Source organism: Balaenoptera physalus (genome assembly GCF_965194825.1).
Source record: "Balaenoptera physalus genome assembly, chromosome: X".
NCBI lineage: Eukaryota > Metazoa > Chordata > Mammalia > Artiodactyla > Balaenopteridae > Balaenoptera > Balaenoptera physalus.
In genome coordinates this window covers 49,246,312-49,260,574 of record NC_138903.1, presented here as the reverse complement: position 1 = coordinate 49,260,574, position 14,263 = coordinate 49,246,312, and the positions used below count along the sequence as shown (strand labels likewise).

The window sequence follows — 14,263 nt, the reverse complement described above, 5'->3', positions numbered from 1 at the left end:
AGGTCTCTGAGACTGTCCTCAATTCTTTTCATTCTTTTTTCTTTATTCTGCTCTGCTGTAGTTATTTCCTCTATTTTATCTTCCAGGTCACTTATCCGTTCTTCTGCCTCAGTTATTCTGCTATTGATTCCTTCTAGAGAATTTTTAATTTCATTTATTTTGTTGTTCATCATTGTTTGCTCTTTAGTTCTTCTAGGTCCTTGTTAAATGTTTCTTGTATTTTCTCCATTCTATTTCCAAGATTTTGGATCATCTTTACTATCATTACTCTGAATTCTTTTTCAGGTAGACTGCCTATTTCCTCTTCATTTCTTTGGTCTGGTGGGTTTTTACCTTGCTCCTTCATCTGCTGCATATTTCTCTGTCTTCTCATTTTGTTTAACTTACTGTGTTTGGGGTCTCCTTTTTGCAGGCTGCAGGTTCGTAGTTCCCGTTGTTTTTGGTGTCTGCCCCCAGTGGCTAAGGTTGTTTCAGTGGGTTGTGTAGGCTTCCTGGTGGAGGGGACTGGTGCCTGTGTTCTGGTGGATGAGGCTGGATCTTGTCTTTCTGGCAGGCTGGGCCACGTCTAGTGGTGTGTTTTGGGGTGTCTGTGAACTTAGTATGATTTTAGGCAGCCTCTCTGCTAATGGGTGGGGTTGTGTTCCTGTCTTGCTAGTTGTTTGGCATGGGGCGTCCAGTACTGGAGCTTGCTGGCCATTGGGTGGTGCAAGCTTTGAGACAGAGATCTCTGGGAGAGCTCTCGCCGACTGATATTATGTGGGGCCAGGAGGTCTCTGGTGGTCCAGTGTCCTGAACTCGGCTCTCCCACCTCAGAGGCTCAGGCCTGACACCAGGCCGGAGTACCAAGACCCTGTCAGCCACACAGCTAGTTCAGAGAACCAGCCAGTGAAATGGAGTGGACAGTCGTACTGGAAGGAGAAGGCGCCCCCCGGGAGGAGGATGGTGCGGCAGGTGCCCCTGTTTCCCCAAATTATTTAAAAAAGCCACTCTCATTCTCATACCAAAACCAGAAAAAGACAGTACAAAAATATTTTATAAAAGAACACTACAGACCAACATCCATCATAAACATAGATGCAAAAATCCTCAACAAAATATTAGCAAATAAGCTTTGCAATATATAAGGATAATATGCCAGAATGAAGTGGAGTTTATCCCAGGAATATGAGCCTGCTTCAGTATTTAAAAATCAATGTAATCCACCACATCAACAGGCTAAAGCCAAAAAAAAAATCTTATCAATAGATGCAGGAAAAAAGCATTTGACAAATTTAACATTGTCATGATAAATATATATCACCAAACTAAGAATGGAAAGTAAATTTCTCAACATGATAAAAGGTAGCGACAAAAACTCTACAGTTAAGATCATACTAATGGTGAAAGATTAACTGCTTTATTCTGAAGATCGGGGACAAGGCAAGGCTGTCCACTCTTACTGATCCTATCAACATCATAACGAAGTCCTGCACAGTGCAATAAAACACAAAAATGAAGTTAAAAGTATACAGACTGGAAAGGGGTCAAACTGTCTCCATTTGCAAATGACATAATTGTCTATGTAGATAACTTCAAGAAATCTACCAAAAAAAGAACTCCTAAGAATTAATAAGTGAGTTTTAGCAAGATCATAGAATACAAGGTCAACACACAAGTATCAATATTTCATATTGGCACTGTACAAATGGAAACCAAAAAAATTTTTAAATACCATTTACAATAGCTACAAAAAAAGAAAATATTTTGGTATAAATCTAACAAAACGTGTACAGGATCTGTATGGTTCTTTTAAAAAAATCAAAGAAAATCTAAATACATGAACTACATTCATGGTTCATGGGTTGGAAGATTCAACATAGAAAAAAATGTTGATTCTATTCAAATTCACCTATAGATGTGTATTGGGGGTCCCCAAGGCCACCCCCAGGTACAATGATTCCTAGGATGACTCACAGGACTCAGCACATAGTCACACTCATGGCTATGATTTATTATAGCAAAATATACAAAGCAAAGAGAAAAGGAGCATGGGCAAAAATTGGTGAAAACCAGAAGCCAGCTTCCAAGAGTCCTATTCCCGCAGAGTCTCTCAGGATGCAGTTAATTCCTCCAGCAATAAGATGGAACAATACGTGTAAAGTGTTGTGTAACAGGGAAGCTCATTAATGACTCAGTGCTTAACATTTTACTGGGAGCTGGTCACATAAACACTCTGCCTAACATGGACCAAAATTCCAGACTCGCAGAAGGAAAGCAGGTGTTCAGAATAAACCATATTGTTTGCACAAAGAGTTTAGGCACAGTTATCATTAGGGGGGAATTTTACAGCAGTGTAGGGAACTGCTTACCAATCAAGTTCCCAGATGCCAGCCAAAGGGCAACCTTGCAAACAGGCCTTTCTAAGGCTAGCAGCATCATGCCTGTTATGTTAACTCTTTTCTGCACAAGATGTAATTCAATTCCAATCAAACCCTCAGCAGGATTTTTTAGTAGATATAGACAAACTGATTCTAAAATTTGTCTAGAAAGGCTAAGACACTAGAATAGCTAAAACAATTTTGAAAAAAAAGACAGAATAGAGTTGGAAGAATCATGTCACCTCGTTTTAAGACTTACTATAAAACTATAGAAATAAAGGCTGCGATACTGGCAAAGGGATAGACACAGATCAATGAAACAGCATATAAAAATAAGTATAGAAATAGACCCACACAAATAAGGCAAACAGATTTTTGGCAAAGGTGCAAAAGCAATTTAGTGGAGAAAGTATATTTTTCCACAAATGGTATTAGAACAATTAGACATCCATATGCAAAACAATGAAACTTGACTTCAAAACCCGTATACCTTATACAAAAATTAACTCAAAATGGATTATAGATTTAATGTTAAAGCTATAAAACTTTTAGATAAAATATGGGAGAAAATATTCATGACCTAGGTTTAAGCAGAGTTCTTAGACATGACACAAAAATTGCAATCCATAAAGAAAACATTGAAAAACTGGACTATCAAAATTAGAAATTTTTGCTCTGTGAAAGACACAGATAATAGAATCAAAAGACTACAGACTGGTAGGATATATTTGTAAATCACACATCCAACAAAGGATTTGTATCCAGAACATGTAAAGAACTCTCATAACTTGACACAAAGAAAATAAACTACCCAATTTAAAACTGGGCAAAAGACACAGACACTTCATCAAAGAGGATATACAGATGACAAGTATGATGTTCAACATCATTGGCAAATGCAAATTAGAACTATGGTGAGATTCCTCTACACATCTATATGGCTAAAGTTTAAAAAAAAAAAAAAAAACCCAGTGCTGACCAGGAATGCAGAGCAACTAGAACTCTCATACATTGCAGGTGAGAGTGCAAGATGATACGGTCACTCTGTAGCACTTTCTCATTAAGTTAAACATACATTTATCATATGACACAGCAATCCCACTCCTGGGTATTGATGTTAGGAATGAAAACTTATACTCACATAAAACCCTGTAAATTAATGTTTATAGATGTTCTTTTCACAGTCTCAGAAACTGGAAACAACCCAAATGGCCTTCAATGGGTGAAGGGTTAAACAAACCTTGGTACATCCATACCATGGAATACTACTCAGCAATAAAAAGGAATGAACTATTGATACACACAACTTGGACAGATCTCAAGGGAATTATGGTGAGTGATAAAAGTCAATCCCAAAATGTTACAAAGGACAAAAAGAGAAAAACAAATACCGTATGCTAACACATATATATGGAATCTTAAAAAAAAAATGGTTCTGAAGAACCTAGGGGCAGGACAGGAATAAAGATGCAGACGTAGAGAATGGACTTGAGGACACGGGGAGGGGGAAGGGTAAGCTGAGACGAAGTGAGAGAGCGGCATTGACATATATACACTACCAAATGTAAAACAGATAACTAGTGGGAAGCAGCTGCATCGCACAGGGAGATCAGCTCAGTGCTTTGTGACCACCTAGAGGGGTGGGATAGGGAGGGTGGGAGGGAGATGCAAGAGGGAGGGGATATGGGGATATATGTATACATATAGCTGATTCACTTTGTTATACAGCAGCAACTAACACAACAATGTAAAGCAATTATACTCCAATAAAGATGTTAAAAAAAAAAAGCGGGGGATAATAAACACACACAAATGTTAACACTGTTTGTAGGTTGTGGGATCATAAGTAATTATAATTTCTTACTTTGCTATAATAAATGGGAATTTTGTGCAATAAAAATAATAACAAAAGCTTTTTTAAAAAAAGATTCAGTTCATCATTCCAGCTGCTAGAGATATTTTATCTGTTATCCATTTATTTCCTATCCCTACTCCCAGTTTCATGCCATCTGTGAATTTGATGAGATGATCTTCTCTGTTCTCATCTACATCACTTATAGAAATATTGATCAGAACAAAGTCCACTGGCAGTCTACTAGAAATCTCTTTCTTGCTTGGTAATGATCAGCAATCTTTGTGATCAATTTTACTTATTTAAGATTTACTCAAATTCTACTCTTATCTAATTTACTATTTTGCATCATTTCCGTAAGATGACATTTTCATGCTTTGCTGATGTTCAAATATACCATGTCTACCACATTTCCCTGGTCTGTCACTCCAAAGTGAGCCTGAACCATTACTCTGGTACTTAAAGGATATTAAACTATATTACATTTTCTTCCCAATTATATAGTAAGACTCTGCTGGGCATATACTATGCCTTATATTTCCTTGCAAACTCCACAGCAATCCTTTCAATTCCATTCATTCAACAAATATTTATTGACACCTACTACGTCCAGGTACTATTCTGGGCTATCCTTTGTTAGTATAAAATGATAATTAAGTATTCATAACAATATTCCCTCAACATCCAACCCTCAACAAACAGCCATCTGCCCTGTTTGGGGCTACAATGTCCTTCCTATTACCCATCCCATCCAAAGCTTGAAAGACTTTGTCACTAACCCCTATCCAAATCACAAGATATACTTTTACAGGATTTTGAGAATGATTAAACTGCCATACCATCATTGCCTTTTCTAGAAATATCTCTCCTTCCACTGGGTTCTCCGAGTGTCTTATTAATAACATTCTTATAGTACTTAGTATATTCTACTTTGTATTGTTCTTATCTGCCTGCTTGTCTTATCTTGTCCCCTAGGTCATAAGCTCCTTGAGGGCAGGAATCATGGCTTATTCAGCTCTGTAGACCCAGTAAATTTTTACTATGTTTGGGACCTGGCAATGCTGAATGAATAATTGATAAAGAGAACAGCAGCCCCTTAAGGCAGCAGTTGTTAGGCTTACCTGCACCTCCACCAACCAGTCCACGAGAATGGCCCTCATGTCACTGTTGATATCAGTCTGCCTGGTCATGTATTTTTTAAGTATGAACTTTTCCTGGCAGCAAGAATAAAGAAGTGTTAACAAATAAACTCTTCTTGTAGTTCAAAAATTGTAACTTGGGAAAAAATATTTGCAACTAATATCTCAGAAAAAAATTGTAACCTAACATAAGTAATTTCCTCAGGGTTCTAAATCATTATTTTCAGCTGGTATCAGATAGGGGCAGAGCAAAGTATCCTTTTCCAGACAAGTTTCAGTTATCCTTAGGAAATGGACACACATGATATTTAAGTGTCAGGGTGGATATTGAGGAGCCCAGGAGAATATGGAATATGGGCAGGAAGACACCTATGACTATAGATGAATACCAAAGAGATTCTGCCCCTTCTTTGCAATTCAGTCTAAAGCACAATACCAGGCTGTGTAGAGGAGTCCTTCTCAAACTTTAACATGCATATGTGAAAGATACTTGGGGATCTTTAAAATTCACATTCTAATTTAGAAGGTCTGAGGTGAGGCTAGGTTTCTGCATTTCTTTCTTTTTTTTTTGAATTTTATTTTGTTTATTTTTTTATACAGCAGGTTCTTATTAGTTATTGATTTTATACATATAAGTGTATATACGTCAATCCCAATCTCCCATAAGACCCCCAAGTGAGACCAATACTGCTGAGCTAAGGCTCGCACTTTTAGTATAGTAAAATTATCTCTTGCTTCCTCCAAGGTATACTAGAAAAGGTACAGGCTCTGGAGTCAGTTAATCTATTGCTGTGTCTCTAGAGAGAAGATGAGATATTCATCCTTCCTCTTATGCATGGCCTGCTAAAATTCTAGTTAGTAGATAACCTTGGTCCCATCTGTTCCACTGAGAGACAGAAGAAAATTTGGAATTGATGAATATTAGTGGTAAAAGAGACTGGCAGATTTCAAAGGAGAAAGAAAATTTCACCAGGTTGGAGAGCTGGAATAAAAGGTCTGGTTTTACATATGATGCCAGAAACTTGCATAGAGAAGGGAAAAGATCCCTAAGAGCAGTCACTCAGAAAAAGCCCGCTTGACAATTTTGTGTCTGAGATTACATCCTCAGCAATTAGAGGTGTAGGTTTATGGTCTCCAAGGTAATTAGACTTTAGTTCATATCCCAGATCTACCACATACTATTTGTGTTGACTGAGCAGTTTCCCCCAACTATGAAAAGGAGATAATAATACCTACCATCATGAAGTTATTGGGAAAATTAAACAAGATAATGTTTATAAATCCCTTAGCACAATGTTTAACTCATAGTATGCTACCAGTAGATGTCAGTTGCTGCTATTATTGTTTTCATCATCATTATTACCTCCCCTTTAAACGTGCATTTGAAGGATGTGTGATGAGAAAATGAGAACTGGAAATCATTGCCCCTCACCCTCACCACCTACACACCTCTCTCTCCTTCATGTAACTAAAGATATCCTTAATATATATTGAGTTGAAAAATGGATCACTGTGGTCCTTGTCAACATCCTCCAGTGGGGTCATCTGCTTGGAAATCACCAGAAAGACATATTAAGAGAAAGATTCCAAGAAAAGCTTAGCACACATACATAAAAAATGACTCCTTTCTTCCCACTGTCATCTTCTCCTAAGGTTCCTCAAGCCTTATATGTCCTGGGCCATAACAGAGCACCCCTTGGTCCTGTAATCCTCATACTGTTGAGTAACCAAGAAATGCTTAGTCCTCCTGTACACACCTGCTCTGCCCTAAGAACCAGACACTATTTTTACAGGTAAGCTCAAGATTCTCCAAGAAAGACATTCTTGTCTTACTCTTTCAAATTGTGTCACCTGTCTTCTTAGGTCCCTTGTTATGTCTCAGTGCTTTGATCTGGCCCAGTTCATCTTCCTGTTAGCCCTTTCCTCCCTTCTACACCTTTAACCAGGTTGTTCTGCCTACAAGAGGGGTCTTTCTTCTCCTGCTTGCCAAATCTCATCCCTTAGTCCTTCCAATTTACAACTTAAAAACCATCTTCCTTGGAAGATGTCTCTGTGAACTTAACCCGTCTTTGGCTAAGGTCCAATGTAATGCAGATTGCAATCACTAAGAAAGGCAATTTCCTGAAAGAAATTGTCTAACCACTACTGAAAAGCGTATATATACATACATACATACATACATACATACATATATATATATATATATATATATATATATATATATATATATATATATATATATGTGTATATTTACACACACACACACACACACACACACACACACAGTATTCCAGACCCTTGGGGGTATTCCTGGAATAAATACTTTCTAATTGCTCAGGTACATCACTACGCCAATCACGAAGTCAAGAGATTCTACAAGGCCAACTTGATTTAATACCAATTGCTTAGGAAGGCAAAAAAAATCTCTTTGCTAGCAGCCACCTCCAGGACAACAAAGAACACTTCATCTAATTTAAGAAGAAAGAAAGCAGAATACCTCCTTCTCTGATCTCTTGTCCTGAGATGAGAAAGGTTTATTGGAACTGGATTCACAAGTACTGAACTGGCTTGTGGTACTGAACTTGCCCACACTGGACACGGTGACAGTGCTGGACAAGCCTGTTCTAGAGTCAGGGGCAGTGGTGGACACATGTGGGCTGGTTTCAACTTGGAGGTTGATGAAATCTTTGAGAAATGTGTCTTCTTTGTGAGTGAGATTCTTTTGCAAGGCCAATGGCTCCTTGGAAGACAAGTCTTTCTCACTGCTGGGCTTCTCCTGCAAGGCCAAGGGCTCCTTCAGGATAGCCTCCTCCTCAATTGTGGGATTCTCCTGCAAGGCCAAGGGCTCCTCGAAGAGGGTCTCTTTCTCACGCGTGGGCTTCTCCTGCAAGGCCAAGGACTCCCTCAAGACGATTTCCTTCTCAATGCTGGGATTCTCCTGCAAGGCCAGGGGCTCCTTCAGGATAGCCTCCTCCTCAGTTGTGAGATTCTCCTGCAAGGTCAAGGACTCCCTCAGGATGGTCTCCTTTTCAATGCTGGGCTTCTCCTGCAAGGCCTGTGGCTGCTTAATAAGGGACTCCTCTTCACTGGTGATGTTTTCTTGCAAGGCCAACTGCTTTTTCAAGAGGAACACCTCCCCCTGAGCAGTGGGCTTCTTCTTTAAAGATAATTGCCCCTCTATGCTCACTGTCACCTCAGTGGAGAGCTCTTCCTTCAGAACCAATGGTTTCTTGAAAAAGGAATTCCTCTTCAGTGGTGGTTTTCTCCTGCAAAGCCAACAGTGCCTTCAAGGAGTCCTCTTTGTTATTAGTCTTCTTCTGCAAGGCAAAAGACTTCCTGAAGAGGGACTCATCTTTGTTGGTAGGTTTAACATGCAATGAAAATGGCTCCTGAAAGGGGAATTCCTCCTCAGTGGTAGACCTCTCCTCCAAGGTCAACTCCTCCTTAATATATGATTCTTCTTCAGTGGTGATATTCTCCTGCAAGGCCAATGGCTTCTTTGAGAGGGACACCTCTTGCAGAGTGGTGTGTCTCTCTTTCAGTACAGATGGATCCTGGAAGAGGAACTCCTCTTCAGTTGTAGACTTCTTTTTAAAGGGCAACAGCTCCTTAAAGAGTGACTCCTCTTCAGAGGTAGTCTTCTCTATGACCAGTGGCTTCTTTAAGAGGAACGTCTTCCCCTGAGTGATTTGCCTCTTTTTTAAAGATACCGGTGTCTTGGTAAGAATTGCCTCATCAGTTGAAGACTTCTTCCTAAATGACACTGGCTCCATAAAGGAGGAGTCCTTACCTTCACCAATCATATTCTGCAAGTCCAACTGTTCTTGGAAGATAGGCATCATCATTTGAGTGGTACACTTTTTCTTCTTTATAGATAATGACTCCTTGGTAGAGACTGCCACATCTGTGGTATGTTTCTTCCTAAATGACACTGGCTCCATAAGAAATTCATCTTTACTGTCTATATTCTCCTGCAATGCCCATAGCTTCTTCAAGAGGGCCAAATCCCCCTGAATGGTGTGCTTCTCTTGCAGTGCAGATGGTTTCTTCAAGAGGGACTCCTCCTCAGTGGCAGGCTTTTTTTTTTAAAGGATAATGGCTCCTTAATGAGTGACTTCTCTTCAGAAATGATCTGCAATACTAGTGGCTTGGTCAAACAGGACATCTTACCCTGACTGGTACACTTTTTCTTTAAAGATAACAGCTTATTAGAGGAGGTTGCCTCCTCAATGGTACGCTTCTTGTTAAAAGCCAAAGCCTCCTTTAAAAGGGACTCCTCAGTTGGAGTCTTTTGCAAGACCAACGGCTTCTCCAAGATGGACACCTCCTCCTGAGTGGTGTGCTTCTCCTGCAATGCTGATGGCTCTTGGAAAAGGGACTCCTTAGGGGTAGGTTTCTTCTTAAGGGATAACGGCTCCTTAATGAGTGACTTCTCTTCAGAGGTGGTCTTCTGTAATACTAGTGGCTTCTTCAAGCGGTACCTCTTCCCCTGAGTGGTACGCTTCTTCTTTAAAGGTAATGGCTTCTTGGAAAGGGTTGCCTCCTTAGTAGTATGCTTCTTCTTCAAGGAAATTGGGTCCATAAGAAATTCATCTTCACCATCCTTTTTCTCCTGCAACGCCCCTGGCTTCTTCAAAAGGGTAACCACCCCATCAGTGGTGTGCTTCTCTTGCGACACAGACAGCTCCTGGAAGAGGGACTCCTCCTTAGTGGTAGGCTTCTTTTTAAAGGACAATGACTCCTTAATGAGTGCCTTCTCTCCAGAGATGGTCTTCTGCAATACTAATGGCTTCCTCAAGTGGGCTATCTTCCCCTGAGTAGTGCACTTCTTCTTTAAAGATAATGGCCTTGTGGTGAGGGTTGTCTCTGTTGTGGTAGGTTGTTTCTTAAAAGCCAATGATTCCTTAAAGATGGAACCCTCTTCAGTGTTGATCTTCTCCTGCAAGGCCAATGATTTCTTCAAGATGGACACCTCTTGTTCAGTGGTGTGCTTCTTTGGCAATGCAGATAGTTCCTGGAAAAGGCACTCCTTCTCAGTGGTAGACTTTCTCTTAAAAGACAACAGCTCCTTAGCGAGTGACTTCTCTTCAGATGTGATCTTCTGCAATACTAGTGGCTTCTTCATACAGGACACCTTCCCCTGAGTGGTACACTTTTTCTTTAAAGATAACAGCTTCTTGGTGGGGGTTGCCTCCTCAGTTTTAGGCTTCTTCCTAAAGTTCGTGGGCTCCATAAAGAAAGAATCCTCTTCAACATTGATGTCCTGCAAGGCCAACTCCTCCCTCGTGCAGGACTGCTTCCCCTGATGTGTGCACATATTCTTTAAAGATAATGTACCCTTGTTGATGGCTGCCTTCTCAGTTTTATGCTTCTTCCCAAAAGTCATTGGCTCTACAACATCACTGTCAGTCTCCTCCTGCAAGGATAGTGGCTTCTCCAAGAGGGACACCTTCCCCTGATTTGTGCTCTTCTTTAATGACCTCTTGATGAGGCTTGTATCCTCAGTAGTGGGTTCCTCTTTTAAAATGAATGGCTTTTTGAAAAGAGATGCCTCCACGATAGTGGGTGTCTTGGAGCTGGTAGGTATCTCCAGAATGAGCGGCTTATCTATAATATTTGGTACGATGGTGGTTGAGACTACTACTGGTGAGAGTTCCAGCTTATACCTGTAAAGGAAACAATGTCTGGGTAAGAAGAATGTAGTTCTTAGAATCCTCACCTACCATCTTGTTTTGTCAGTATACTTACTAAATGTATGGAAGTCGAAAGGGCTTCAACCCCAAGAGACAGACTAGAGGGTAAAAATCAATGGGTACCATAGTAAATCAACTAAGTAGCACACAGTATAGTTTCTATGACCTAGGTCCCTATACTTTTCTAAAAAATTTTCCCTGAAATCATGTTATTTATGCTTTCTCATATATGATTTATTAACTTTATTTATATACAAAGGCTTTTATTATAATACTTACCACATTGTATGAGTGATTGGCTTATATATGTCTCCCTCACTAGCTGCATTTATTTGTCTTTGTCTATCAGTACCAGGTATCTGATAAAATTCAGGTTGAAATTAATATTGTTTGAAGGCTTATGAGAGAGGATTATAAGAGAGAGGCTTATAAAAGGCTTATAAGAGAGAGTTGGGCTGGTACTTAACGTTCATGGTATCTAACCATATTCCTTTCACTCTAGGCTATTTACAAGATGTTTTCCTAGTGGAGATAATAAAAAAGACCAAACTAAACATTTGTTCACATGTGTCAGATGCAAAGCTTTGTTTTGAATAGGACTGCATATCCAATCAGAGTGACTAACCTGGTGTGACCAAATCTCTGGATAACTAGAAATCAGAATAAGAAAAGGGAGAGAATTAAAGGTAAATACGATCAGTCTGAACAAGAGTAAGTACCTTCAAAAGACTAGATATTATATGATTCCTTTTATATGAAACATCCAGAGGAGACATATCCACAGAGATATATCCATAACAGAAAATAGGTTGGTGGTTACCTGAAGCTGGGAAGGGGTAGGGAGGAGGGTAGAAAGGGACTGGGAAAGAGAAGGGACTATGGGTATGAGTTTCTTGGCAGGGGGGTGCTGAAAAAGTTCTAAAATTAGATGGTGGTGATGGCTATACAACTCTATAAATATAATTTTGTTTTAAATTACTGAATTGTTAAAAAAAAGAAAAGAAAGTGCCTCAAAAGGTTCCATCTGACCAGATAGGTTCCAGGTGCCTCCTGATGAGAACTTTTAGAAGTAGTCTTCAGATAGTCTAGTTATGATAGAGCATGCATTCTGAGTCTAGACTGCCTGGATCCAAACCCTGGCTCATCCATTTACTGGCTGGGTGACCTTGGGCAAGTTAATGCTCTATGCTTCACTTTTTTCACCTGTAAAATGAGGGTCATAATATTACCTCCTCTATAGAATTATTGTAAAGATTTGAGCAATTGATATGCATAAAAACACTTAAATCATTGTTAGAACAATTACATGCCAATAAATCAGATAATTTAGACAAAATGGACAAATTCTTAGGGAGATACAAACTACCAAAACAGACTCAAAAACAGAAAATCTGAACAGAGCTATAACAAGTAAAGACACTGAATTAATAATCAAAAACTACCCACAAAGAAAAATCTAAGCCCAGATGCCTTCACGGATGAATTCTACCAAACATTTAAAGAAGAACTAATACCAACATTTCATGAACTCAGGAAGAGGTAAGAATAGTTCTCAAGTCATTCTATGAGGCCAATATTATTCTGATACCAAAAACAAAGACATCAGAAGAAAACTCAAGTCTGATATATCTTATGAACACAGATGCAAAAATCCTCCACAAAATACTTGCAAACCAAATCCAGCAGTATATAAAAGGATTATACACTGTGACCAACTGGGATTTATCCCAGGAATGCAAAATTAGTTTAACATCTGAAAATCAATTCATGTTATCACACCATATTAATGGAATAAAAACGAAAGCTACATGACCATCTCAATAGATCTAGAAAAATCATTTGACAAAATTCAATACCTTTTCATGATAAAAGCACTCAACAAACTAGGACTAGAAAGGAGATTCCTTAACTATGAAAGGACATCTATGAAAAACCCAAAGCTAGTATCATAGCTAATTGTAAAAGACTGATGTTTTCCTCCTAAGATCAAGGAGAACACAAGGATGTCCAACTCTCTTTTTGGGGGGTGGAGGATTTGTCATGTAGTAGTGAATAACTAATATAACATTGCTGACGCTTTAGAACTGAACCCCTCTGTTCTTTGAATAAAGTACAAACTCTTTGCCATGGTCCATAAGGCCCTGGTGATCTTGCTCCTGCCTGCTTCTCCAAATCCATCTCTTAAAAAACACTGGTATAGGAAGTAGGTATTTAGTGTCTATGATATCTAAAGCCTGGGGTGATCAGAGTAGGCTTCCTCAATAGAGTGACCAACTGTTCTTGTTTGTCTAGGACTGAGAGGGTTCCTGGGATGCAAGACTTTCAATGTTAAAACTGGGAAAGTCCTAGGAAAACCAGAATAAGTCGGTCATTCAACTCTTGGATGGTAAGGATGTTCAACTCTGAACACTTCTATTCAACACAGTACTAAAAGTTCTAGCCAGGGCAATTAGGCAAGAAAATAAAATAAAAGGGATCCAGATTGGAAAGGAAGAAGTAAAACTACTTATATCAGCAGATGACATAGCCTTATACATAGAAAATCCTAAGGAACCCACACACAAATACTATTAGAACTAATATACAAGTTCAGCAAAGTTCTATGATTCAAGATCAATATACAGAAATCACATGTATTTCTATATCCTTGCAATGAACAACATGAAAATGAAATTATGAAAACAATTTCATTTACAATAGAATCAAGAAGAATAAAATGCTTAGAAATAAATTTAACAAAAGAGGTAAGAAATTTATACTCTGAAAACTACAAAAAAATGTTAAAAGAAATTAAAGATCTAAATAAATGAAAAGACATCCCATGTTCCTGGATTGGAAGACTTAGTATTAAGATGGTAATACTCCCCAAATTGACTTACAGGTTCAAGGCAACTTCTGTAAGAATCCCAGCTGGCTTATTAGTAGAAATTGACAAGCTGATTCTAAAATTTATATGGAATTGCAGGGAACCCAGAAGAGCCAAAACAATCTTGAAAAAGAGGAACAAAGTTGGAGGAATCACACTTCCCAATTTCAAAACACACTACAGAACAACAATAATCAAGATAGCATAGTACTGGCATAATGAAAGACATGTAGGTCAATGGAATAAAATTGAGAGTTCAGAAATAAACACATTTACAGTCAGCTGATTTTCAACAAGGGTGCCAAGACAATTAAGTGGAGAAAGATTAGTCTTTTCAATAAATGGTGCTGCGGCAA

The 14,263-nt window shown here is 38.9% G+C and overlaps 1 protein-coding gene across 1 annotated transcript in view; it reads right to left on the bottom strand.

Moving 5' to 3' along the window:
- Positions 1 to 14,263, bottom strand: part of LOC309651843 (G2/mitotic-specific cyclin-B3-like) — a 56,966-nt gene that overhangs the window by 27,936 nt on the left and 14,767 nt on the right. The window contains 5 exon segments of the mRNA XM_082444914.1: positions 5,331 to 5,423; positions 6,798 to 6,896; positions 7,846 to 8,583; positions 8,585 to 9,433; positions 9,436 to 11,014. Of these exon segments, the coding sequence (XP_082301040.1) occupies positions 5,331 to 5,423; positions 6,798 to 6,896; positions 7,846 to 8,583; positions 8,585 to 9,433; positions 9,436 to 11,014 (3,358 nt within the window).